At 50.9% G+C, this 27,242-nt stretch overlaps 1 protein-coding gene across 2 annotated transcripts in view; it reads right to left on the bottom strand.

Annotated features, from left to right (window-relative positions):
- The window catches only part of Sin3b (SIN3 transcription regulator family member B), a 35,765-nt gene that overhangs the window by 5,504 nt on the left and 3,019 nt on the right, over window positions 1-27,242 (bottom strand). The window contains exons 4-14 of one of the 2 annotated variants that reach the window (XM_005359145.2): window positions 22,461-22,658; window positions 20,412-20,555; window positions 12,779-12,898; window positions 10,895-10,984; window positions 10,586-10,704; window positions 7,592-7,799; window positions 6,995-7,111; window positions 4,777-5,015; window positions 3,649-3,832; window positions 1,176-1,716; window positions 849-1,018 (exon numbers count right to left, since the gene is read on the bottom strand). In XM_005359145.2, coding sequence (XP_005359202.1) covers window positions 849-1,018; window positions 1,176-1,716; window positions 3,649-3,832; window positions 4,777-5,015; window positions 6,995-7,111; window positions 7,592-7,799; window positions 10,586-10,704; window positions 10,895-10,984; window positions 12,779-12,898; window positions 20,412-20,555; window positions 22,461-22,658 — 2,130 coding nt within the window. Of the gene's footprint in view, window positions 1-848; window positions 1,019-1,175; window positions 1,717-3,648; window positions 3,833-4,776; window positions 5,016-6,994; window positions 7,112-7,591; window positions 7,800-10,585; window positions 10,705-10,894; window positions 10,985-12,378; window positions 12,551-12,778; window positions 12,899-20,411; window positions 20,556-22,460; window positions 22,659-27,242 lie in introns of those variants that run through there. The other variant, XM_005359146.3, reaches the window with a different exon arrangement.

The raw sequence follows: 27,242 nt of genomic DNA, 5'->3' as shown, positions 1-27,242 counted from the left end.
TCAGACCACAAGACAGGCTCTCTGGCTTCCCCTAGTGGTCACAGGAGTTCAGACCACAAGACAGGCTCTCTGGCTTCCCCTAGTGGTCACAGGAGGTCAGACCACAAGCCACTGGGGAAGTGTAACGTGAGCTTAACTAAAGTGGATCCAGCAACCAGAGGTGGGGACAGGGCGTGGCCTCGCTCACCACTAGGAGGCACCACTGCCGCATACCAGGGCAGAGCCCATTGCAGAGGTGACTCAGCCACTCAAGCCCAGGGGTCACTGTGAGGATGAGCCACTTCCACATGGCTTGAGTCAGGGTGGGGAAGCTTTGCTCACAAAAACCCACTGAGAGGTCCCTGGAGGTCTGGAACTTGTGTGCTTTCCCTCTAAAGCCCTGGGGCCGCTCAGTGGGTAAAGGCATTTGCAGCCAAGCCTGCTGACCTGAGCGAAGGAGAGAACCAGGCCCTACAAGCTGTCTTACAACACACACACCATGGCTCTCGTGTGTCCAGACCAGACACACATATGTAAAATGAAGAAATACTGGAAGGAAGCAGCTTTCTAAAGCACTTCCGGTACTGACTCAACTCACAAGAAGCATGCTCTTCCCCAGAGGGTACAGCTTTGTGTTGGGGCTCTCATTTTGGATGTTGAAAGATCTGGGTTGCAGGGGCTTAGCCTTAGAGACAGTTAACAATGTTAAACGTTATGAAATCGTTAATTCTGTTGCGTTAACTTCATCTCACTGAAACGAAAGGGAAGACTTGCTATGTGACCAAGTGTTGAGAAGAACAATTCCCAAGGTGACAAGTACAGAGGGTGGGATAAAGAGATCAGCCTGCCTTGCCCCGGGCCAGCCTCACCTGTCGAGCAATGTTTTGCACCAGTTTATCCATGGTGAAGCCAATGTAGGCATGGATGGTGAACATCTCGCGGAGGGTGTCCTCATACTGAGTGGGGTCGATGCTCCCCTCCAGCAGGCTCCGCACCATGTCCAGGAAGGCCGGGTAGTACTCCTCCAGCTCCACCTCACCTAGAGGGAGGGGTCAGCAGCTTCACTCACGGGCAAGGGCAGCCCAGACTCTCTAGGGACTCTCCAGCATAGTCGGGGCCCTGGATCCTCCACCACCCTCCACCAAGGAGGCCTAAAGGGGCAGAGGCTGGCCCAGCGTCTGGGCCCTGATGCTCACTGGGCTGCTTCAGGCGCAGCTCCATGGCAGGGTCGGCAGCCTTCTCGCGGCGACCCTCACACAGCAGCTGCTCCCGCTCCTGCTCGCGCCGATGCTCGAGCAGCTGCTTCTGCGCTTGCCGGTAGATCTTGAGCAGACGTGCGCACAGCGTCTGGTGCAGCCGCAGGAAGAAGTACCAGTTGTTGTTGGCAAAGAACAAGCTGTACACATCGTCCAGGGCCTTGGGCGGCTCGGGTGGCGTGTCCGCTGGGGGCTTCTCATCGGCCAGCCGCCTGCGTTCGGGCTCCCCATCGCGCTCGCGCTCATCCGCAGAGTCGTCAGAGGCGCCAGGGCGCTGCTGCGAGAAGAACAAGCTGGGCAGAAAACGATGAAGCAGCTGGCGGATGGTGCCCTGGTCCTCCTTCTGGATGGCTGGCTGCCGCTTCACATAGTAGCTGATGAGCGCAGCCGCGTCCTCCAGGATCTGCCGGTCCTCGTACACGAAGATGAGGTGTGGCTCGCTGGATGGTGCACTGCGGCCCTCTGAGTGCTGCTCCTGGTGCTGCAAGGGTGACAGGAAGTGGGCACGGCATGCCAATCACCCCAGCCCCATTTCCAGCCCAACAGCCTCCTCAGAAAGCATGAGCGACCTTGGCAAGTAGGGTACACACCCTGAGTAGCGGGGTGCCACTCGCCCACCCTTCCTCTTCTCTCACAGGTTCGAGGACTGCAATGAGATGACAGAGCCACTGTTCTGGGCTTCCCATAAACCTGGCCATGGATGAGGTCTCCCCGGGGGAGGACAAGAGTGTACCTGGGGCCCTCACCATCTGTCACTCAAAAACTCAGCTCCACTCCACAGGGCTGGAACTGCACTTAGCAGTACGTCCCCCATAGCCTTCCTATCACCCACCATCATGAAGAAAGCTTGTGCCTGTCCTGCTCCTCAGGCCACAATAGCACGGGCACCTGCCCCAGGTCTTTAGAGACCTCAGTCCTCTGTTAGTCTACTCTTTGGCCAGGCTCCCTTCTGCTGAGCCTTTGAGCGTGCTGGCTGCTCACTGTGTCGCCTTGTAGTGCTGTTCTGGATAATAAACTTCCCAAACCCAAAGGTCACCACTACTTGCCCCTCCACACCCAGGTGCCACCTCTGTAAGTAGCCATCCTCTGGGGGGCACCAACTCCAGGCACTGCATGGAGAGGCAGACATATCTGAGTTCTGGGGACACTCTCTTAGATAGGGAGCTTTTAGGAGTGGTCTGGGTGTCACCTCAGCTCTCACTGGCTAGTGCACGGTGAAGCTCTGGGGGTCCCTCAAGTGCCATCTGAGGCAGGACCCAGTTTACCAGCACAGATCTCACCAGAGGTCAGACACTCATGGCCAGAGTCCAGGTGGGCCCAATGCCCCACCAACCAGAGCGCCTCACACACCCTGGGCTTCCCCGGCCTCCCAAACCCCCTATTTTGTTTATGTGGCGGTGCTTGCTCCAGTCGTCGTTGTCACCTTGACACAGGTGAGTCACTTAGGAAGAGGAAACTGGATGAGGGGCTGTCTGCACCAGACTGGCCCAGCCCATCAGGCATGTGGGCGGACCCAGCTCACTGTAGGTGGCACTACCCCTAGAAGGTTCTGGGATACAGAAAGCAGGCTGAGCAAGCCACGGGGAACATGCTAGTAAAGAGTGTTTCTCTACCTAGAGTTCCTGTTCCAACTGCCCCAATGACAGACTTGAAGGCTATAAATAAACCCTTTTCTCCCCAGGTTGCTTGTGGTCATGGTGTTCACCGCAGCAACAGGAAGCATTAGGACAGGCGAATGGCCCATGGGGCTCACAGATAGCTGACCTAATGATGGCTTCTTAATTGGTGCTATTGGGAAGTGGGGCAGGCGGAGCCCGAGTGGGGGTGGTGGGTACCCGGGTGATACCTCAGAGGGTTCTTGCCTGTGCTCCTCTCCCTTTACGATGATGCTGCCAACTTGTGAGCAGTCTAACACAGAGGAGCTAGGCAGACAAGCTGAGGCGTCCCAAACTATGAGCCAACACCAACCTTCGTCTTGTTGAATGGCTTCTCTCAAATGCTTATCACAGGGATAGAGTCTGGATTACGAATAATGGACCCCTCAACAATCTTTTTCCCCATGTGGTTGTCTCAAATTAGGCAAGTGCTCTACCCAAGCCACCACATCTGCCCTCAAAGGTCACACTATGGAGGCTGGTACTAAGAGTGCTTCATTCATCTTCCTGTGGAGGACCTGAGCTGGACTTCAGGTAGCCCACGGTCAGCTAGAACTCCAGCTCTAAGAGGAGAACAAGCCTCTGGCCCCCAAGGACACCTGTACTTACATTCACTCTCATACAAACCGAAAACTCCATCTGCACAGCAGAGAAGCCCAGGGCAAAGTCAAGCAGGTAGCAGCCTTTCACACCCCAGTTCCCACTGCAAGGCAAGGGCTCTGCAGGCCAGGGGTGAGGTCTCTGCCCAGGTGCCTCACCTCGTCATAGACGCTTTCGATCTCGTTGAGCAGACTCTTGGAGCGCAGAGCCTTGGTGTCATTCTGCTTGAAGTTCACGGCCTGGTGGTCCAGGGACTTGAGGTATGCCTTCTCATACTGCTCGCGCCAGATTTTGTTGAAGCCCTGCTGGGCCTCCCGCCACTCCTCTTCCTTGGCCTTCAGCCTGTGGGGAGCGGAGCTCAGTGTTGACACATGCCTTTAACCCCAGCACTTGGGAGGCACAGGCAAATGGATCTCTGTGAGTTCTAGGTCAGCCTGGACTATAGAGCAAGTTTCAGGACAGCCAGAGCTATTACCCAGAGAAACCCTGTCTCAAAAAAAACCCAACAACAAAAAACCCAAAACAAAACAAAAAAGCACAGAATGGTGGTGCAAGATATCATCCCAGCACTCAGGACCTGGAGTCAGAAGGCTAGCCATGGGCACATGGTAAATAAGTCCAAGTGTGGGCTACATAAGACCATAACACCTAAACAAACAAACAAAATCCCAAAACCACACAGAGAATGGGAGGGCAGTAGTCCCACATAGCCAAAACGGCTACTAAAAAAAAAAAGATTATTTTATATGTGTGCATGCTTTGTCTGCGTGTGTGTGCATGCTTTGTCTGCATGTGTGTGCATGCCTGGTGCCCCTGAATTACAGACAGCTGTGAGCCGCCATGTGGGTCCTCTGGAAGGGCTGGCAGTGCTCTGACTGCTGAGCATCTCTCCTCCTCCTCTCCCAGGTGCCAGCTGCCTACTCAGCTGACACTACCACTGTCAGGAGACGGCAGGCTGGGGAGGCCTGTGTTTTATAGTCACAGTCTGCCCTTCACATCCCAGGATTCAAGCACACCTAAGCAGGAATACATAGCATGTAGACTGCCACCAGTGTTCTAAGTCACCTAGGGGTAACGCATAGGCATGGACAAGGTGTAGGTTTTATGTAAGCACTGAATCAAATTCTAGAAGGGTCTGGAGGGTCCCAGAACCACCCCCAAAATGAGAATGCATATCTACACCTGAAGACGGATGTGACCACAACAGATGTCTGGGAGTCTGTCAAGACTCTGTTCAGGACTAGAGTGTGGGAGAGGTCAGGGAGGGAAGTGGAAAGGAGGGACACCTTTTCAGAACAACAGGCACAGCGGTGACAGGGTTCCTCTTGAGGCTCTCGATGACTTCAGGGGCCTTATCACCATAGATGCGGTGGATGGCACGGCGCTGGATCACCTCTGATGTGCCGCCCAGGCAGTCATCCAGGCGGAGCTTCTCCTGGTCCTCAGGCGCCATCCTCGACAACTTCTTCTGCACACTCTCCAGCACGCGGATGGTGGCCAGGTTGGTCTCCAGCACAACGTCTAACTGCAGGGAGGGCCAGGTATGGTCAGCACTGGGGCCTCAGTAGCTGTGCGAAGGTGATCATGGTGGTATGGTGGGTGGTCAGGAGCTGTCAATGGAGCCCATGAGCATGGGCACCCACCATGCACACCATGTAGGGAGGGTGCAGTTACAATGATATAGCAAGTGGTACATACCACTTCATGGGGTGCCTGAGCACCATAGTGGCCTACCCCGTAACATCATTTATACTTTCTATTCACTTGCTGGCTTTCTTAATGGTTTATTTCATTTTTAACTTTGCACCTATGTGTAAATCTGTGTGCAGGTATGTGCAAGTGAGTGCAGTACCTCTGGAGGCCAGAAGGTGCTGCTGGACCCCTTGGAGCTGGTATTACAGGAGGATGTAAGCTGCCCAAAGTGGGTCCTGGAACCTAAACCATGATCTCTGCAAGAACAGTCAGCATTCTTAACTGCTGAGTCCTCTTTCCAGGCCCTTGTCCATTTTTTCATCTTTCAGAGACAGGAAACTTGGGCAATCCTCTTGCCTTTGCCACCACCCAAACTGCATCTGTCTATCTGGAAACGATAGTGCAGTGGAGGACGGGACAGAAGGGAGTGCACAGGAGAAGGAAGGACAGGCTGAGCATGACTACTGATTATTAGAATAGCAGAGAGATCAGGGGGATGTGTGGCTCAGGCCTCGACTCCACCACTGGTAGAACCTTACTCATAGACACACTTAGATGCACACACACACTTTCCACTACAGTTTGATCACCATCCCCTCCCAAACTCATACTGAAGTTTAGAGGTTGGTGTGGCAGCATTAACAGGAAGCTGCACTTAGCACAGGTCTATGACCCCAGCACATGAGAGGCAGAAGAAGTGCATTCTCAGACAACTTTGTCTTAAACAGAACATAAGACTTTGAAGAGGTGCTTCAGGCATAGGCTGCCCTCATAGGTGGGTGGCACTGCTCAGAAAGGGGGAGAAAAAGCACAATTGGGCTCCTTTGGGTCCCTCCCACTATGGGATAGATACCAAAGCCAGGCTTCCTTCCCCAGGTCTGGCCTTCACATCCCACTTCCCAGCAGCTGCCTTACCCACAGGAATCGTGTCATAGCACAAAATAGAAACACACGTACACAGGACCGTCAGGACCTGGGGTGGGAGTGTGCCCCCCCATCATCCTAGCACTCAGAAGGCTGAGGCAGGAGGATCACAAATTGCATACCAGCCTATGCTACAAAGAGAGACAGTTTCAAAAGGAAACCAAAGGCTGGAGAGCTGGCTGCTCTTCCAGGGGACTGAGGTTTAATTCCCAGCATCCACAGGGTGGCTCACAACTGTCCAGTTCCAGGGGATCCAGTAGCCTCTTTTGGCCTCTGTTGGCACCAGACACACATGGTGCACAGACCTACATGCAAGTGAACACCCACACACAAAAAACAAAAATAAGTAAATCTTAGAAAGAAATAAAATGGAATCAACAAGAAGACATGTGAATTTTGGGATAGGAGGGGTGGTTTCTGTCTGTCCCCAGGAGGGACACTCAATGAGGGATGAGAGCTCAATTTCAGCATCAATAAAAATAAAGCTAACAAAGTTTTAAGTTAACTAACCCACTGTCTTTAGTTGAGTTTTTAAATTTATTTATATTTTATGTGAGAGTGCTCGGCATGTAAACCTGTACACCAGAAGAGGGCACCAGATCTCATTACAGATGGCTGTGAGCCACCATGTGGTTGCTGGGAACTGAACTCAGGACCTCTGGTAGAACAGCCATCTCTCCAGCTCCCACTGTCTTTAGCTGAAAGTGAGTGCAGTGCTGTGCTGAGAGCTCCACAGCTGGCAGAGCTGGCCAGCAGGGGGCTCTGAGTGGCAGGGGAGAGAGACTTCGGTTCTGGGTTGCACTATGAAGACACTGAGCTGGGTGGACAGAGGGCAGGCAGGACAGGCAGGCAGGGGTGTAGGTGGGTTAGACGTGTAGCTTCACCTACCTCAAACCTCTCATCCTCACAGCGATGCAGCTGCTCCTCATAGGGTGTCTTCTTGGAGCTGACAAAGGTAGAGTCTTCAGACCAGGACGGGAAGGACACCCATGTGTCATTCAGAACCTGGCCAGGGAGAGGAGTGTCAGTTAGCATGCTGCTACAGATGATGAGCAGTTACTTCCCTCTCTAGTTGCTCCTAGGCAGGCTGCAGCTGTGGTGCTGAGCACACAACAGTGTCTCAGAGCCAAGCACCCAGCACGATGGGCTTGAGACCCAAGATCTGAACCTTCATGCACTGTTTGCTCTGTCTTGAACAACTTGGCCTTTGTCCCACAAAAGTAGCCACAGGCAGTGTGCCCACCAAGGGCCTGCTGTCAGCTAGCAAAGCTTTACTGACAAACACAGCAGTGGACTAGTGTGCTTTTCAGTACTTTGCAGACCCTCAAACTGTCTGGACTTCAGTTGGATTCCTGAGTTCCCTCTCGAGGACTCCAAACCTGACGAGAGTCACACTGAACACATATGGTGTCCTGGCTAGTTTTATGTCAACTTGACACAAGCTCAAGTCATCTGAGGAGAGGGAACTTCAGTTAAGAAAATGACCTCCTTGCAGATGGCTGTCCTCCCGCTGCACTTGGGCTGCTGGTAGGTCTTGGGAAGTGCCCGATAGCTGGATCCAATTCGCTTACAAGACGCGTAGTCAATTTCTCTGCTGATGCCGTCTCCAGAGCGGTCACTCATGGGTGGCGCAAAGGACAGCTCTTTCACTCCCAGGAAGGACTTGAACTGCGCGAAGAGCTCTGGAAATTTCCTTCAAAGACAGATAGAAATTGTAAGTGGGCACTGCCTCTTGACAATGACCTAAAGTCATGAAGATGGCCCTGTGCGTGTGCAGCTTCAAAGACGGTCTGATTCAGAACTTGATGCTGGGAAGGGAGGAGGGTCTACCCCCTCTTACAGCTACAGATCTTGCCAGCTGCACTAGACCACAAAGCACAATGAGAATAACCTCTGTGGGACCCCCCGCCTTCATTTTCTGTCCTCTAACTTAAAAACAAAAAACAAAGCGGGGGGAGGGGGGGCTGGAGAGACAGCTCAGCAGTTAAGAGCACTGGCTGCTCTTCCAGAGGATTCAGGTTCAATTACCAGCACCCATATGTCAGCTCACAACTAACTGTCTGTAATTCCAGTTCCAGGGGATGTGACATTCTCACACAAACATGCAGGCAAAACACCAATGCACATAAAATAAAAATTAATTAAAAATCAAAAAGAAACAAAGCTGGGTGTAGTAACACAGCTTTAATCTCAGCAGATTAAATCAGGAGGCAGAGGCAGATAGATCTCTGTAAGTTTTAGGCCAGACTGGTCTACATAGTGAGTTCCAGCATAGCCAGAGCTATGAGAGAGACCCTGTCTCAAAGAAAAAGAAACAAACAAGCAAACAAAAAACAGAAGGGAGGGGCTGGAGAGATGGCTCAACGGTTAAGAGCACTGGTTGTTCTTCCAGAGGTCCTGAGTTCAATTCCCAGCAACGGTGGCTCACAACCATCTGTAATGAGATCTGGTGCCCTCTTCTGGCCTGCAGGTGCACATGCAGACAGAACACTGTATATATAATAAATGAATTAATAAATCTTTAAAAAAAAACAGAAGGGAGAAACAAAACAAAAAATAACAAATGCTAACTATGCCTAAGCTACAGTCTGAAATGTTCTAGGCTAGAAATGAACTCATTTAAGCTATTCAAACAGACAGACAACAGTCTTGCCCCTTGAGCCCTGACATCAGTCCTCCAGTTGCTGGCTGTCCCCTGACCTGCCCCTAGACATCCCTCACGCGGCCACAGGTATCACTAAGCTCCCTATCCTGTGCTGGCGTCCTGGGGTAGGCTGTGTCAGCCTCCCTTGCACTGTTCCCTAGGTGACTCTGCTGACTGGTCCAGTCTCAGAAGGCTGAACCTGGACTCCAACAGCAGGAGCCTAGGGTATCACACACTGCAGCCAATCAGCCCATGGACTGCGTCTGTAAATAAAGCTTTATTGGCACACAGCTCTGCCCCACTTACTTCTGTCCATAGCTGATCTACAGGGCAGAACAGAGAGCAGCTGTGTCCACTGTGGCTGTCTTCCTGGGTGAAGTCTCCCTCCCTCTTGAGGGGGACCCCTCCCCAAAAGGCCCCCGTGAATTCATTCTCAGAAGTCAGGACAGAAGTAGGACACATGTTAACGGGACAATTTTACAGCAACTGACATCCAATGCTACCTAAAATTCTGTTAATTTTTTTTTTAAAAAAAACTGAGACCTTTAAATTTGAGTTTTGTGTATTTTACTGTTGTAGGGAGGGCACGTATGATGTGAAGTCAGTGAACTCATCACCTGCAGGAGGGCAACTTGGACAATATGCACAACACAATATCAATACTGTAAGAACTTGAAAAAAGAGAATATCACTAAAATGTGAACTCACAGCTCAGCATACTACAGACACAAGCTATACTGGGAGGGCACACCTGAGAAGGGTTACCAAGAAGCTGCCTTTAATGCCACTGCCCAGCATCCTGCAAGGGAGGAACTGTGTATCACCAGCCCCCAAATATCCACACCTGCAACCTTCAAATCACACATCATAAGGTCAGAGCCAGAATCCGAGAAAAGGCACTGTCCATACAGTGAACAAGGTCACTGGAGCCCAGGGACTGTCAGCTGTTGTGACCACCTAGCAGTAGGTGTAGGGAAAAAGGGCCAGCCAAAGAAACCCACCCTTGGCCCTGAAACCAGAGCCAGGGAAAGAAACCCACCCTGGCTCTGAAACCAGTGCCAAAGAAACACACTTTGGCCATAGAATCAGAGTCGGTGAAAGAAATATGCCTTGGCCCCAAAATTAGAGCCAAAAGGTTAACAAGGACCACTGAAAGAAACACACTTTGGCCCTGAAGCCAAAGCCACCTCTGCTCCTCACCAACTAAGCAGAAAACCAACCAATCCCTGAGCAGAGATCTAGCCAAGCTGAGCTCAAGGGACTGAAATCTGACCAATTCTCACCTTGAAAATCTTCCTGGAAAAACTCCGCCCCTAAGTAGCCCTATATAAACCCTATTCTGTGTGCTGCTGCCTTTTTTTCCACCCTGCTTACACTGCAGCACACCACAGCTGTAACAACTGTAACAATTTGGCTGGGGAAGCCTCTCCTGCTGCAGCAGAGCTGTTACCCTGGGGAAACCTTTCCCTAGAGCAGGGCTGTAAGCTGCTATGGTACTGTGACCTGTGCTGGTTGGTCCTTGGTTCCCGACTGCCAGGGTCGTCCCTTTCCACCTGAGACGCAATGCTCACGCTAGGGACCTGCTCTAAACAAATGTGAGCCTATCAACAATAACTGGAGAACAACTTCAGCCAACCAATGAGGAAAATGACAGGTGGGTCAGGGGCTCACTGCCAAGTCTCAATCTGAGTTAGCTTCCTGAGACCCACATGGTGGGAGAGAACCCACACAAGAACGTGTGCACACACAGGAAAAGGCAGTGTTTAAAAGAAATCACAGACACTTCCCGGCTCACTTCCCTGGGTCTGTGTGCGGGATGGGCGGAAGCCACTCACCCCAGAAACGGGCTGACCAGCTGCAGCAGCTCAGAGCCGGACACCAGCTCCTGGTTGAAGAGCGCAATGCAGCGCAGAAAGTTCTCGTACACCTCCTGGCTCTTCAGCACCCTGCGCACCTGTGGGAATACGGAGAGTTGGAGGCTAGGGATACTACTGCAGAAGCTGATGTATATGTGTGTGTGCGGGGCGTGGATGTGTATGGCCCTGAACTGTTTGGGAGAGCTCTGCAGCCTACGCTGTCCACTCCCAGGCACTACGGTAGCCTTGCTTCCGGACGCTGAAAGGATCAGCTCTCCTCTCGCTCACCTTATCAAAGAAGGAGAACTCCTGCAGGGTGCCGTACTTCCCCACGGCAGCAATGGACAGGTCTTTGGTGCCCCGGAGCTTCATCTTCTTCTGCAGAGAGAAACCCTCAGCTTAATGGTGAATCCCTGCCACAGGCAATGCGGGGTACAGGGAACCCGGGGAAGCACCAAATGCAGTTGGCAGGGCCCTGTCTCCAGGACCCCAGGTGATGTCTGCTGCCCAGCATTAAGATGCTGTTCCCGCCTTGGCCCCGCATGATGTAGGGGTGGGGGAGCAACTCAGGACCTGAGGAGAAGCAAGCCCACAGCAGCACCCTGCCAGATCTGGGGTCTTAGATTCCTGCTATGGCTTATTTTCTGCCGATCTGGGAATCGAACTTGGAAGGCTGTGGAGAAGAAGATCGGGGTCACGGGCATGTGCAATAATGGTCTAAGCCCCACAAGAGCCAGGGAGGGCACAGAGCCTGTACATGATCGACAGCCGGGGGTTGGGGGTGGGGGGGATAGGAACCCAGGGTCTCAGGCATGCGCAGTTAAGTACTAGGGAAATAGAATTCAGGCCTCACAAGTATTACGCCGATGCTTACAGGGGGAACGGAACCATGGCATGGCGCATGCTCTGCAGAAACAGGGAAATAGAACCTATAGAACTCCTCCAAGCTTGGAAGACACGGGCTGGGAAAATGGCATTCAGGGCTTTGCGCATGAGCGCTCTCAAAGCGGCACGCACTCACTATGGGAAATATAACCTAGAGCTTTGAGCATGTTTACAGACATGGACTGGGAGAATGGGAAGCCAGGGCCCCACATGTGCACGGACTGGGAAAACGGAGGCCAGGTCATTGTGTAGGTTGACTGATATTGCGGAAAGGGCAGGCAAACACAGAGGAAACAGAACATGGAATCTGCACATGTGCACTGGGGAAACTCGAAGCAGGGGCATGTTCAGTAAATGTTAGTGCTGTACCCTGGGGCTTCAACTCAGCGACCTGAGAAAGCACTGGGCCAATGAGCTCAGTTCAGCCTTCCTTTACCCTGGACTTGGGGACACAGACACTGTGTAGCTCCTGTCCGTCCTGTAGGCCAGAGGGTGACCAGAGGGCAGGGAGGGGGCAACACCAGAGGCATCCTGGGTCGGAAGCCAGGTCTAAAGCTGGTCACTGGGACAGGGGAAACACTGCCTGTTGCACACTTGAGGCTTTCAAGTGAGTCTTAAGTTGTCTTCTGATCTGAGACTTGTTTCATTCTCATTCTTCTCTCAGACACACAGATGGATAAACCAGACCTGGACCTGCATTGACCCAAGCCCACAGCATGAAGCATCCTGCTGTGTAGCCATCCTCAAGAGTGGGGTAAGGGTGAAAAAGATGGACATGGTAGGAGACCCAAGGGCAGCCTGTCCAGGATGGTCTGGGAGTCAAGATACCAGTAACAGTAATGAATTGTGACTTGAGGTTGACACTGCTGCACATAACTAAATAAACAGAATGCCAAAAATCTTTATTACTATAGAAAGCCAGCTAGTGAACAGAGTGCTAGGACTAGAGATCCACCATCACGGGGTGATGAGCGGGACAGGAACTGTTGTCAGCCACCTTCACTCCTCAGTTGTGCAGTAACCAAACCATACAACTGCACATTTCAATTGCAGCCCCACCTACGAAAGAGTCACGACAGTGAAAAGGAGAATCAACAGCGCGCCACGCCTTTCCTTCCAACTCCCCCTTCCTCCTCACAACCACCTCAGGGCAGGAGAGCTGGTGAGGGAGCACCAGGGCAGTGGCCGTCCTTTCTAGCAGCTAGTCTCTGGTCCCGGGGTCCCCTGCTCTTGGGCCTCCATACCACTCCCGTCATGTGCAGCAGGAACCCACACATGGACAGTTACCTTGGCGGGAGCAGACACAGGGCGCAGGAGTGAGGGCCGTGAGCGCTTCTTGCTGTGTTCCAGACTCTTCTCCTCATTCTTCTGTATACTGTTCATCTCACATGGCCCACCGCCTGTGAACTAAGGACAAAATGCAGGAGGTGGTCAGACTGGAGGAAGGGAGATGGCCCATGTGGACATGTACACATGCAGGCAATTCTCCTTTGCCATGTAGCCCTGGGAGGCACTGTCTGCTTCTGAGTGGTCCTATTTTCCAGGGCAGAGACCAAGTACACAGATCACTGGGTGAATGTTATACACAGCTGCAAGAAAGCTCCCTGTGGTCTTGAGAGCCAAGAGTCAGAGGCTTGGGAGCACAACTGAGTGTGTCCAGGTACATGGCCCCTGGTGCACAGCTAACCAGGGTGTCTACAGAAAACACAAAGCATTCTAGGTAGGGGGGAGGCAGCCGCACACAGCCCCAGCAGCAAAAGGACATCAACAGCAGCTGACGTCATCCAGGTCACTAGTGGGGGCTTGGAACCAGGTTGTGGATTATTTGTTATGCACGACCGAACATGCCTAGGAAGTGGCCTTGTTCTGTGCTGGATTGTTGGGGGGGGAGGGGGTTTGGAGCAAGTTTTTTTGGATCTTTTGTTTTGTGGGTTTTTTGTTTATTTATTTTGGGTTTTTTGAGAGAGTTTTTCTGTGTAGCTTTGGAGTCCTGGAAATTGCTCTGTAGACCAGGCTGGCCTTGAACTCACAGAGATCTGCCTGCCTCTGCCTGGGATTAAAGGTGTGTGCCAATACACACAGTTGTTGGAGTAAATTTTAACCAGCAGACAGGGCAAGGATGTTCCTCCTCCCGGAAATCATAAAGACATTCTAACACCACTGTTCTCCACTCCACACCACTATGGGACCTAGACATACAGACAACTGTGGGCAAATGAAGTAACTGTGTACCCAAACAGAACCAACGGCAGCAGAGTGCCATACCAGCTTTGCTCTGTGCTGCTGCTGTGGCAGGTTAAACACAACACAAGGGATAAAAAGGAAAACAAAGGAGAAAAACCACAAAAGGCAGAGGCAGCACACAGCGCTACTCTGCAGACACATCTTAATGGGATCATCTCTGGAGGAAAAACTTGTTTGAGAGGGGAAATTTTTTTTTTTTTTGGTTTTTCGAGAGAGGGTTTCTCTGTGGCTTTGGAGCCTGTCCTGGAACTAGCTCTTGTAGACCAGGCTGGTCTCAAACTCAGAGATCCGACTGCCTCTGCCTCCCGAGTGCTGGGATTAAAGGTGTGTGCCACCACCGCCCGGCGAGAGGGGAAAATTTTTACAACACTAACTTCAGCCATGGTAAGACAAAGCCCCTAAGTCTAACAGCCAGGCGTGGTGGTACACTGCTGTTATCTTAGCCCTGAGGAGACTGAGGCAGAAGCACCAGTTTGAAATAATGTAAACTACATAGCCAAACCCTATCTCAAAATAAATAGCTCAATTAGTCAAAGACTCAAAACTGTTCCAGGAATCCCAAGTACAGTGGTATTCCCAAGACTTCTTCACTGGAATCCTTAAAGCTCCAAACTCCCAGTTCCGAAGAGGCAGGTGGGGGCAGTGCAGAACAGAGTGGTGTGGGCCCTCAAGGGTGACCTGACGCTTGCCAACCAGCTTTAGGGCATTCAGCACTGCTCGGCCTACCAGAGCCCATGCTCCTCACTCTAGCTGTTAATGTTCTCTGCCTGACAGACACCAAATCAGGGCTGCATGGCCAATCACTCACACAGGGTCTCTAGCCAATGGGCACAGCTATTCATTCTGTAAATGAGGTTTTATTGGTTTGCAGCCAGTCCACTCTGTAAACAGTCCACTTGTAAGTAAGGTTTTACTGACAGACAGCCACACCCATTTAGTCTGCTGAGGTCACAAGAGGCTGCCTATTTTCAAGCTACTAGAACAGGGCTGATTCTACACTAAGACCACTTGGGTCCTGAACAGCCAGATTTAGTAAGGGTGACAGCAGTTTATCCCTGGCTTAAAATGAAGACTGCAAAGGTCTGTAACCTCTGCCTCGATGTACAGGACAACTCTCCACACACCGCACTGACTGCTGCTCACACACACTGTTATGTCAGATGCTGGGACACTGTGGACTCTCGATCACAGCAGCGACAGAGGAAGAAGCGCAGAGGACAAAGTTTCTCCAGTTCCACAAACAGGGACTGCTGGTTCTGGAGTGTTGGGTTTTTTTTTGTTTTTTGTTTTTTTTTAAAGATTTATTTATTTATTATGTACAGTGTTCTGTCTGCATGAATGCCTGCAGGCCAGAAGAGGGCTCCAGATCTCATTATAGATGGCTGTGAGCCACCATGTGGTTGCTGGGAATTAAACTCAGGACCTCCTGAAGAGCAGCCAGTGCTCTTAACCTCTGAGCCATCTCTCCAGCCCCAGAGTGTTTCTTTTGTATGTTTTTCAAGACAGGGCTTCTCTGTGCAGCCTTGGCTGTCCTGGAACTTGCTCTGTAGACCAGGCTGACCTTGAACTCAGAGATCCACCTGCCTCTGCTTCCCACACAGGAGCTGTTCCTTTATTATTAAGAAAACCTGGATGAAAGTTAATTGAGGCGCCTATTTAACACAGCCAGTACCTGTCTTCCAGGGTCCTCTGAGCACTTCCCTCCCAGGTACTCCGCCTCTTCTCCCGCTCTTGCCACCCCACAGCCACGTTCAATCTGGACCAACCGCTCCAGATGCCTCTGGCTCTGCTCTCCCTCATAGCTACAATAAACCTCCTCCTCCACCCTCCCTGGGAGTGCTCATGTCCACATTCTTCCTTCTTCACTTCATCTGGTGAGGAGACACACACGTGTGCATACATACATACAGACTCACAGACCGAGAGAGACCAGGAATGGGGTCACCCAGGTGTCAAAAGACTGCATGTCCAAAATGTCGAGTTAGAATGGGATCAGAGCCCCCAGGGCGAGAAAGGCAGAGGAGCGAGGACTCTAACAGGCAGTACCGGCCACGCTGAGAGACTAGTGGCCAGTGTCGGCTTCACTATGTTAAATAGGCACCTCAGTTAGCCATTTGTCCTGGTTTTCTGTGAGATCTATTATTTTGTTTATTAGTACGTAGCCCTTGGTGGCCTAGAACTCAGATATCCACCTATCTGTGCCTTCAGAGTGAGGGATTAAAGGTTTGCACCATCAACCTGGCCCAGCACACAAGTTGTTTGGTGTTTTTGGCTTTCCCGTGGGCTAGGATGGAACCAGGGCCTCAGGCTAGTTACTAGTTGAACTGGCTACTAAGCCTGTTTCACCACTAGCCTAGGGAGTCAGAATTACCCATACAGTAAGCAAGACCTCAAAGAAGTAAGACTTATGTAAGGGCTATGAGGCCCTCAGTTTCAAGGTCCACTACTCCCTGACTTTATCAATTCCATGCTATCAGGGGTAGCTCAGGGAAAGGCAGTGGAGGATGACATGGGCTCCCAATTCCAAGGGGTGCTGAGAAACAGCCATGCTGCTCAGATGCAGCACCCATATCTAGGGACAAAACCCAAATACCATTCCTAGTTTGAGTAGATGACAGGAAACTATCCTAACATGTATGTAATCTGTAGCCATGCCTTCGGGGCCCTGGAAGTGACACCTCTCTCCTGCATATTATTATGGGGTCCAGAGGCTGTCAGAATTCTCCTGATAGGAATGGGGTAACATGGTATCCAGATGAGGTGTTCCCCCAAAAGCTCATGTACTGATGGCTTTGTGTGCTCATCTGGGAGGTGCTTGAAGCTAAGAGGTAGGGCTTGGCTAGAAGGAGATGAAGGCTGTCAGGCCCAGCAAGTACATTGTTTGGTGTGTCTATGGAGCAACCTCTGCCACCAGTCCCAACTGGTCCCCACCGGTTCCCACCAGTCCCTACCACCCTAAGAGTCTCTCCACACAGCAGGCTCAGAGTCCAGAGAAGAAGGACAGCAGCAGAGACCTATGGAATCATAAGCCAAGATGAACCCTTCCTTCAAGCTTGCCCAGTATCTGCCATAGTGACATTAGAACAAGATTAATAGCCATGATGTCAAAGGGGACCCTTGCTGTGGAACAATGGTCTTGTACCCTGTCACTTATATTGTTTTAATAAAATGCAGATAGGCAGGAAGTATAAGCGGGGTAACCAGGCAGAAAGTGTGTGTGTGAGGGGGGAATAGGGGACAGAACAGGATGATGAGAACAAGAGAATTCTGGGAAGAGGAAAGATTCAGTCTGCAGTTGTCACTCAGATGCAGAGGAAGCAAGATGAGAATGCCTTGCTCATAAAAAAAGGAACCAAGCCACGTGGCTGACACAGACAAGAACTATGGGTTAATGTAGGATGTGTAAGATTTAATAAAAAGCTTGAGGTAATAGGCCAACCAGTTTATGATCAGTGTGCGTTTCTTTGGGATTGAATGGCTGTGGGACCGGGCAGAACAGAAACCTCTGTTAACAGATCCTCATTATAACTTCTAAACTTCAAAGAGAAACAGGCAGACAGGGACTCGAGACAGCAAAAGTGAAGGGTCCTAGTCTCCCTCCAGGCACACTCAAGAGTCTCTAAGTCTGCAGCTCTGGTGACATTGAGTAGGGCAGTGCTGCTCACCCGTGTGGACATTCAGGGAGGCAATGACAGGGACATGCCTCGGCAGTTTGCTCCGGGAGTTGGCAAAACACTTACAACCTGAAGTGAGCCAGCTGCTCACGGTCTCTCCTGAGTGGGCAGATGTCTCAGATCTGGGGAAGCAAGGCCTGAAGGCAATGTACAGCATGGCTCTGCCTGAGGCTGGAAGGCACAGAGGCTACATGGCGCCCACGGCTTTGCCATCATCTGGGCCCTGGAGGCCAACCAGATAACCAGGTAGCAGCAGAGAGTCAAGCCACAGCCCTAGGCTGGGTAACACAAGAGTCTCTGATGTATGAGGTATTTTCAGGATCATCCCACCCACGGCTGACACTCTTATGATCAAGACATGGTGACAAACCTGGTGGCAACTGGCCACAGGCCTGGGTAAGGCTAAGGGAAGTGAGGAGTCAGGTGTAAGGGAAGCCAGGAAAACAATGGAAACATGCCAGGATGCAAATACTTGATTAGAGCAAAAACCAGACCAATATCAACATGGCTCAGTGGGAAAAGGGCTTGGACCTGAGTGTGATCTCAAGACATACAGGATAAAGGGGAAAATTTACTTCCCCAAGCTGTCTGACTTCTACACCAGCTGTGGCATGCACACACACACACAAATATGTAATGGTAAAAGAAGATTACCCACAGCAGTAGTGAGTGACCCACGCCAGCGATTCCAGAACTCATGGAGACTAGGCAGGAGGATCCCATGATGAAGGCAAGCCTGAGTTACACTAAGACCCAGTCTCAAAAAGAAAACAAAAAACATCAATCAGGGATCTCAAAAGCTGCAGCAGTTCTGACAAGGAAGAATGGAGGTGGAGGCCCAGGCTCCTGCTCTCAACTCACTGCAAAGGCTGCAGGCAACGCCAGGCTAGCCTGAGAACATACACAGACCAACAGATGGCAACCCTTCTGGCTGTGCTGGACCCATCTCATACCCCACATACAAAATGCAGCTCAAGCCGGGCGGTGGTGGCGCACGCCTTTAATCCCAGCACTCGGGAGGCAGAGGCAAGCAGATCTCTGTGAGTTAGAGACCAGCCTGGTCTACAAGAGCTAGTTGTTCCAGGACAGGCTCCAAAACCACAGAGAAACCCTGTCTCGGAAAAAAAAAAAAAAAAAAAACAAAAACAACAACAAAACAAAACAAAACAAAAAAAAAAAAAACCCCAAAATGCAGCTCAAGTTTAAAACTGTAAGGGAATAGGGAAACCTCATGATCTCAACTATGCAACAGCGTCTAAAGCTTAGTACTGAGAGTGATGTGGGAAAACAATAAAAAAAACCGTGTACACCAGAAACAGGATGAAGCAGAGAAGAGGTGGCAGGGTACAGAAGTGAGACTCTGAGATCACACATCTAAGCAGCTGGTGGGTCACAGTAAGGACTCAGCCAGCTCAACAGTTACGAGCACCGAGCACTGGCTGCTCTCACAGAAGGACCCAGGATCAAGGTCCCAGCACCCATTGGCAGCTCACAACCACCTGTTTCTCCAGTTCCAGGGGATCTGACCCCCAATTTGGGCCTCCATAGGCACCTGCTTCCGTGTGATGCACATACACAAACATGCACACACATAAGTAGTAATAAATAACACATCTTCAAAGCCAGTACACAAGACATGATACACTGGGAAATGCAGTCGAAGCCAAGACACACCCCAGTCAACAGTTGTCACACAGTCAAAGACAAAGTAGACATGGGGAAATGGAGCCACTGATGCAGAAAACACTTTCTAAGTTCTTCAGAAAGTTAGCAGAACTGCCGTGTGATCCAGGAAGCCCATAGAGGCGCAGGGCCAAAGCTGCCACCAGACATAAACATGTCTGTTCATGGTGGCATTATTTAACTTCAAGGCAAACCACCCCATGTCTACAGTGTGAGGGGGTGAAATGGACACGCCACTCGTGAACAAGCAGGAGGGAACACTAACAAAGGCCATGTGCAGACAGATCTCAAAAGACTTGACAATGTCACAGCCACAGACCAGTGACAAATCCAGAGAGAAAGCAGATGGGGGCTGGGGGATTGATGGGGTGAGTGCAGATGGGACAGGGTCTCCTAACTAGCTAAAGGGACAGTGTAACTACATGCTAAGAAGGCTGCACAGCACTGGATTGTGTCCTTTTTATTAGACAGCATCTATGTAGTCCTGACTGGTCTCAACATGCTATGCCAACCAGGCTGGCACAGCGAAGTCAAATTCAGAGACTGCCTGCCTCTGCCTCTGAGTGTGGGATTAAAGGTGTGCACCAAAATTGTATACTTTAAAGTGGAGAATTTCATGGCTCATGAATTTCATCTCTACTTTTCTTTTAAAAAAAGATTTATTTATTTATTTTGTATACAACATTCTGCCTCCATGTATGATGACACACATCAGAAGAGGACACCAGACCTCATTACAGATGGTTGTGAGCCACCATCTGGTTGCTGGGAATTGAACTCAGGACCTCTGGAAGTGCTCTTAACCATGGAGCCATCTCTCCAGCCCCCTCATCTCTACTTTTCAAAAAGATGTTCAAGAAAAGGAAGAGGCTGGGTGATGTTGGTGCACACCTTTAATCCCAGCACTCGGGAGGCAGAGACAGGCGAATCTCTGTTAGTTTGAGGCCAGTCTGGTTTACAAGAGCTAGTTCCAGGACAGCCTCCAAAGCTACACAGAGAAACCCTGTCTCGAAAAACCATTTTAAATAAGAAAAAAAAAAAAAAGAAAGAGAAAAAGAAAAGGATGAGGAAGAAGAGGAGGAGACCTCTAGCAGGCCTCAAGCCACTGCTGGGAAAGAAAGCCAAGTGCAGTCTGTTCCTGGGCCAAACCCCCCTCACCTACTTCTCCAAGCCTGGGACCATATTCCTCACTCTGGCTTCATCTCCATGTGAAGCAATGTTCTTCCTCCCACACTACCACAGTCTGTGTATAGGACACACTTGTCAGACTCTAGCTCCCCATGCATCTTGTGGGCAGGATCCTGGCACTTGGCACTCACCAGGGATCGCTTTGCCTCAGGCAAGAACTGTCCGAACTCCGACAGCAGGTCTTCCTGACCCCGGAAGAGATTGGCCACCTCTGTGAAGACCTCCTCTTCAGACATGCCACGGAACGGACGACCCTTAGTGTGCAGCTGTTCCTTCTGCAAGTGGTTAGAAGAAAAGAGGGTGAGGCAGGGCACCAGCATGGGCACAGGCAGTTGTGCAGACATCGGTCCTGTGCCTACACTGCCAGAGTATCTGCTCTCAGTGGCCCCAGCCCTGCCGTACTGGAAGGGAGGGTATAAAGGGCTGCAGGGCAATGGAAGAACAGGCATGAAGGAAGAGAAATTTGGTGCCCTTCTACAGAGGGAGCCAGGCCTGCTGGATCAGGGGATAGGTGATAGTCAAGAAGTGTTCTTCCCACTGCACCACTGGACTGAGGGAGAGCTGAGGTGAAGGAGGCCTGAAGGCAGGCAGGCAGACCTGGAGCTGAAGGCAACAGCGCGGACAGAGAATGGGGATGGGGATATAGAATCAAGGTGGCCTTTTAGGAAATTGAGGCAGGATTGCCAGTTCCAGGCCAGGTTGCTATATTGTGTTTTTTTGGGGGGAGAGGTTGGTTTTTGTTTGGATTTTTGAGATGGGGTTTCTTGGTATAGTTCTGACTATCCTGGAATTCTCTGTGTAGACCTGAGTGGCCTTGAACTCACAGAGATTCACCTGCCTCTGCCTCCCAAGTGCTGGGATTAAAGGTGTGCAGCACACTACCACTCCTGGCTGGGATAATATTCATTAAAAAAAAAAAAAAGAGAGAGAGAGAGAAAAAAAAGAAAAAAACTGAATGAACCCAAGTAGTCCTATGAGCGGCACCCTCGGATCCCAGGGAAAGAACTGAAATTGTGGCATTTATACAAACTAATAACGGGAAGGGGAGAGAACCAAGTCCAGATGCTCTGAACCAGTTGAGATTCCATGCCAGCTGAGCGGAACTGCACCCCAACTGCTCTTGCTGGTTATACGGAACCTGCGGTGGCTCAGGAAGCAACCTGGGCTCATGGTGCAGTCCAGGATGCCCTTGAACTTACAGCAATCCTCCTGACTCAGCATTCTGAATCCTGGGGATGAAGGTATGTGCCACCACATCTGGCTTCAAACCACTGTTTAAAAAACACAACTTAAGGGCAGGCAAGATGGCTCAGCAGTCAGGTGTGGTGTCCCCAGTGGAAAACGGACTGCAAAGAGTGACAAGGAGCCTGGCGTTCTAGGGACTTAGACAAACCGCAAACACGGGCTGGAGGGTACTTGAGCTGATCTCACAATGGGAAGTGGTGGAGTACACATGCCGTGGCCGGCACTCTGAACATGTTCTCTGCAGGGACCCTGTTGCCACCAAGCTTCCCTCTAGTGTGCCCCCAAGAATGCAGAACTACACCAGCACCCCACATCTGTGTGCTTGCTGGGAGCCACACTGTCACTGCCTGAGGTGTCTATATCCACATAACTCAAGCTGTTTCCCTGTCATACACTGATGGAGCCTGAGCTATCAAATGTGGACCATCACTGGGGTTCTCTAAGTTCATAGGGAGTCTAGGTTAGCTCTATGATAGTAAACTTGTATGCCAAAACATCTTATTTATCTGTGCAACTTTGTGTGTTGTGCAATGCTGGGGATACAACCTATCATTTTAAATGTTAGCTGTTGAGCCAGCTTAGAAAGTTTCCTTTTTAAGAATCAGGGCTGTGCACTTTAACCCCCAGACCTTTGTACAGGTTCTTCCCAGGTGTCTTTCTCCCTGCTACTATACCGGGGGTTGACAGTGGCTGGTCTACACACCTCTCAGCACACACTCCTTTTCCACCGCAACCTACTCCTGATTCCCTCAGAACTAGACTCAACACAGGGTGGGACCTGACTGGCAAGAACTACCTAGAGTCTCTGGCTGAGGAGCGGCTTGCAGCAAATGTCTGGCCAGCTTGTGAGGACCTGATCTCCACTCTCAGCTCCAAAAGCCAGACAAGAGCCAGGTGAAGCCAGGCCCCAGGTGCTGTGGTAGGCTGGGTCTTACCTGGTAGGTGTGAAGGATCTCTAGGAAGGACCTGTAGATCTCAGGGTGGTCCAGAAAGCGGGTCTTGATCTTGTTCACATAGCTGATAGCATTGTTGAACTCCACAGAATCTGACTCCAGGGGCACCTGGCCTCTGTCCTCCTTGTAGGACATCTGCTTGAAGTCCTCACCACAGTCACCATGGCTGTGGGCGTTCTCCTGCAGAACATGGGCAGTGAGTGGCATGGTCTAGCCAGAGGATGGTGAACTGTCACTGCATCCTAAGAAGCACTGCTCCTGTAACACCTGAGGACCCGTGTGAGGAAAGTACTTCCTCCCTCTAGAGTCTCCTCAGGTCTCCTGTGCCTGGTATTGCAGTTTCAACAAGGCCCTCCCCTGTATTCCTGGGACTTGATCTCCCCATACAGCCTGGCTCCAACTCTGGCCAACCTCCTGCTTTAGCCTTCCCAGCGCTGGGATAGAGTTTGTTTTCTACTGTTTTTTTTTTTTAAATGTTTTGGGTTTTTTTTTTTAGATTTATTTTTTTATTTTTTTTTATTTTTCGAGACAGGGTTTCTCTGTGGCTTTGGAGCCTGTCCTGGAACTAGCTCTGTAGACCAGGCTGGTCTCGAACTCACAGAGATCCGCCTGCCTCTGCCTCCCGAGTGCTGGGATTAAAGGCGTGCGCCACCACCGCCCGGCTAGATTTATTTATTATGTATACAATGTTCTGCCTGCACGTGTCCCTGCAGGCCAGAAGTTGGCACCAGATTTTATTACAGATGGTTGTGAGCCACCATGTGGTTGCTGGGAATTGAACTCAGGACCTGTGGAAGAACAATCAGTGCTCTTAACCACTGAGCCATCTCTCCAGCCCCCTGCTTTCTACTCTTAAGAATCAGCATGTAGGGGAAAAGTCACAAATCCTGGAGGCTAAACCTTGTTGGAGCTATGAGTAGAGCTGTAGGTGATGTCTCCATCTTAGCAAGACTATTCGAGTGGGAACAGCGGCTGCTGGCTTTGAGGGACCATCACAGTGCCTGTGCATCTAGCTGCAGTTGGCTCAGGATTCTCACCACAAGGCCTCTGGGTGCTAAGCCCCAGAACAATTCAGGGTTAGCTATCAGTCAAACTGATAGTCAAACTATCAGAGCCAAACTGAAAAGCATCTTACTTGTGCCTATTTTTCTCCAGCTGTAAATAGAAACATGTCTCTCTCGTTCCTACGGAACCCTGCTGTGCAGGGAGGACTAGCATCCTGGTGGTTAGTTTTCTGACAGTTCTAGGGGTGGAACCTGGGGCTTGAGTCCACGTGAGAGCTTAACCTCCAGAGTCCTGGAGGAACAACCTTCCAGAATGATCCTGGAGAGACTCTACACACCTCTGCTGCCTTCCCCAGCAGTTCTGCCCTCATCAGGGCAGCAGGCACACACATGACATCTGTTCTTGAACTACAGACCATTTTTCTCAAAATGCTGGAGGTGCCAGCAGAGGGGTTCGGGTTCCTGAAGGATTGTGCTGTACCCTCAACACTTCTTAAAATAATGCCAGCAGCCAGGCAGTGGTGGTTCGCCCTTTAATCCTAGTACTCGAGCGGCAGAGGCAGGCAGATCTCTGTGAGTTCAAAGCCAGCCTGGTATACAAAATGAGTTCTAGGACAGCCAGGACAACACAGAGAAACCCTGTCTGGAAGAAAAACAAAAAATGCCACCCAAACTTAATTAGTGCCCACTCAAATGGCCTCATCTGTTCCATGTTTACTCAGTCAAGGCCCCATATCCAAATAGTAGTCCCTTAGTATCCAAGGGGAACAGATTCCAGAACCCTCCTCCAAAGATTTCAAATGCAGCCCAGCATCACACAGACACGCACAGGCCCCACAAGCATCCACATCTCTAGGCATTTTACACCAGGCACACTGTCAATAGTCAACCTTGTGGACTAGGGAATGACTATCACATACAGCACAAAAATAGGCTTGTGTGCTTCAGATACAGAACGCCCCATCCCCCGGCATGGGCAAGGACCAGGTTCCATCCCCAGTCTGTAGGCTCAGCATATATGTATGTTCCCTGATCTGTTCAACCTGTGATGAATCTGCAGGTGCAGAACTCAAGGATCAGAGGCCAATTCGTGGTGTTCTCAGGTACTAGTGGCTGAGACACAACTGGGCGGACGACAGTGGACAAACTAAAAGCCAAAGCTGAGGACACAGACATGACTACCAAATGTGGGCCAAGACTCTCATCTCAGGAACCTGCCAACCCACGTTCTAGGTCGCACGGGTCTGGGTTTGCCCAGCCACTTAGGGACATCTCTCCAGCACTGTATGGTTCCTCTGGTCCCGAATAAGCCACTACAGCATGAAAGAGAGCCAGCTCTCTGGCCAGGGACTCTGCAGAAGACAGTAGATGGTGGTGAGAACAGTTACCATGGCAACTGCCTTCAGCTCAACAATCCAACAGAGAATTTCCCTACAGCCCAGCAATTGCAATCCTACAAAGCAGATCAATCAACAATCAACTCAAACACCCACCCGATGAATGAGTAAAACATGGTCCACCAGTGGAACATTACTCAGCCAAGAAAATAACCACTGGCACATACTATGTGAGTGCTGACAGAGACCATTTATGTGAAATGCTCGGAACAAGAAGCAGAGGGATGATTGGCAGGGTCTGCTTCTGGGGAGATGGAATGTTCTGGAACTAGTGGTTATGGTTGTACAGCTGTAATACAATTTTCTATTGTGATCTTTGGAAAATAAAAACCCGTCACTACAGAGCCTACAAGCCGCAGCAGACATGCCCTGCAGGGGACTTCCTACAAATCGCTTCATCCTCTCCATTTCTGTCTGCACTTAAGATCCTTGTCCCCTTGGGGTGACTGTTTAGACAGCTGATACACTGTAACCCGTATTTGCCCATGAGGTCCTCCTGATACTCACGAGCCTAAATGAGGAAACCACCAGGCCCAGTTGCCAGGGCCTTGTATCCTCTGCCTAGGAACCAACCTCCACCTCACCAGAAGGGCCAACCTGGGTCATACAAATACCTTACCTCACTGACCCACTCCTAGGTCCTGTCCTCCAAGGCCTGGGTCCTCCGGACTCCATCTGGGCGATTTCTGGACATTTTAAGTTCTGCAAACCTACCTCTCTCAGCTCCTCTCCAGTCCTGCCCTACTTTGTAGACAACCCTCTTAACAGCCCATCCCTACAAGGCCCTTCCTTCCTCCTCCCTACATTCCCCCACCAAAGTCCCTGCTATCATTGAGAATCCCACACCCCAAACTGAGGACCCGGTTCCAAGGAAGTAGTGATTCAGAATCAGACATACTGAGCCTCCCCAAAGAGTGTGTCAAAGGGCTTCCTGTCAGTCCCCCTCCAAAGAGGACCTAGGAACTCACCTGCCGACTGACATCTGGTTACCTATTCCTCCCTTGACATACGTCACTGACAGACAGGCAACTGAGAAAGGTGCTCTGAGGAGCTTGGTCAGACACAGGAACACACACTTCTCAGGCTGATGGCCAGGGAGGGCTCTGAAGCAGCACTCAAGATGCTTACTCAGGTAGAAGCAACAGCAGCTCAGATTTTCCAGGCCTCCTGCTTCTGGCATGGCATGGCTATCCGAACCCTCTCTTCACAGAGGCAGGTAAGATAGGGTCTTACTCTGTAGCTGGCTTTGAATTCACGGCAAATCTCCTGCCATGAATCTAAGTACCCAGTTCTGCCTGACCCTTAAGCCCTACTTTCAACTGCTACCAAGGGCACTGGTGTCCTTGGCACTGGGAGGGCAGGGGCCCTGGGCGCCGTATCACATGCCAGAGTGCAAAACTCCTCACAAGAAAGAGGCTCAGAAACCTCACCACAGAACCCAAATGAGTGGGGACTCCCTCAGCATCTTTAGGAGACAGTGCTCACCTGTAGCTGTCAGGCCAAACTAATAAAATGGAAGAGAGAAAAAAAGCTCTGTTTCCGATCAGTGAAGCTAGGGTGATAGGCAATAGTTGCCTATCATTACAGCACTCTGGGAGCTGAAGTAGGAGGATGTCAAGTTCCAGGCCAGCCTATAGAGACCGTGTCTCAATGAGAAACACAGCAAAGACAGATGCTGATGTGTGGGGACTGTAAGGCTCCCTGCTGCGACAACATGGCAAAGGCTCCAGGGATCCTGAAGACATCTCGGTGAGCCACAAAAAAACAGGCGAACACCTGGGTCATGATCCGGTTATCACTGTCACCAAGACCAAGGAGCTCCAGAGTACCCTGAGGGAAGGTGACTCAAGACTGGCAGGGTTCCCTGTTCACAGGTCCAAGACCGTCTTTGTCATCCTTTCTGTAAGTCACTGGGGCCCTTTGGCCATCTAAGCCACCTATGAGGAAAACAAAACTGCTATTGGCGTCACCGTGAGTCTAGAGCCCTGTGTGATACACAGGGGCACAGACTATCATGGCCCAGACTCTGCTCCCGGAAGCTTTCTAGGGAGCAGCAACGACATTCAGACAGCATGAAGTCTAGGGACAATTCTCTGCTCCCGATAAAGCTGCCACGCTGTATACCCAGGCCATACACGTTCCAGGAGTCGCTCCTGAGAAGGCTTGATGGCTCTGGGTCCTGGGGTCCAGGTGCAGTGGGCAAAGTCCCTGTCCAATGTCACCAAAAGCCTGTCGTGGTGGCTCACACCTGTCATGCTAGCACTTGGAGGGCTGAGGAACGATGCATTTCATACCTGCCTGTGCTACGGTGAGACAAAGGCAGTGGCAGAGTTGGGGACCAAGCCAGAGCTGAGAAAGGAACC

The sequence above is a fragment of the Microtus ochrogaster genome, linkage group LG1 (genome assembly GCF_000317375.1).
Source record: "Microtus ochrogaster isolate Prairie Vole_2 linkage group LG1, MicOch1.0, whole genome shotgun sequence".
In the NCBI taxonomy this organism is placed as follows: Eukaryota; Metazoa; Chordata; class Mammalia; order Rodentia; family Cricetidae; genus Microtus; species Microtus ochrogaster.
Note: the sequence above shows the minus strand (reverse complement) of the source record. Positions and strands in the feature narration are given on the sequence as shown.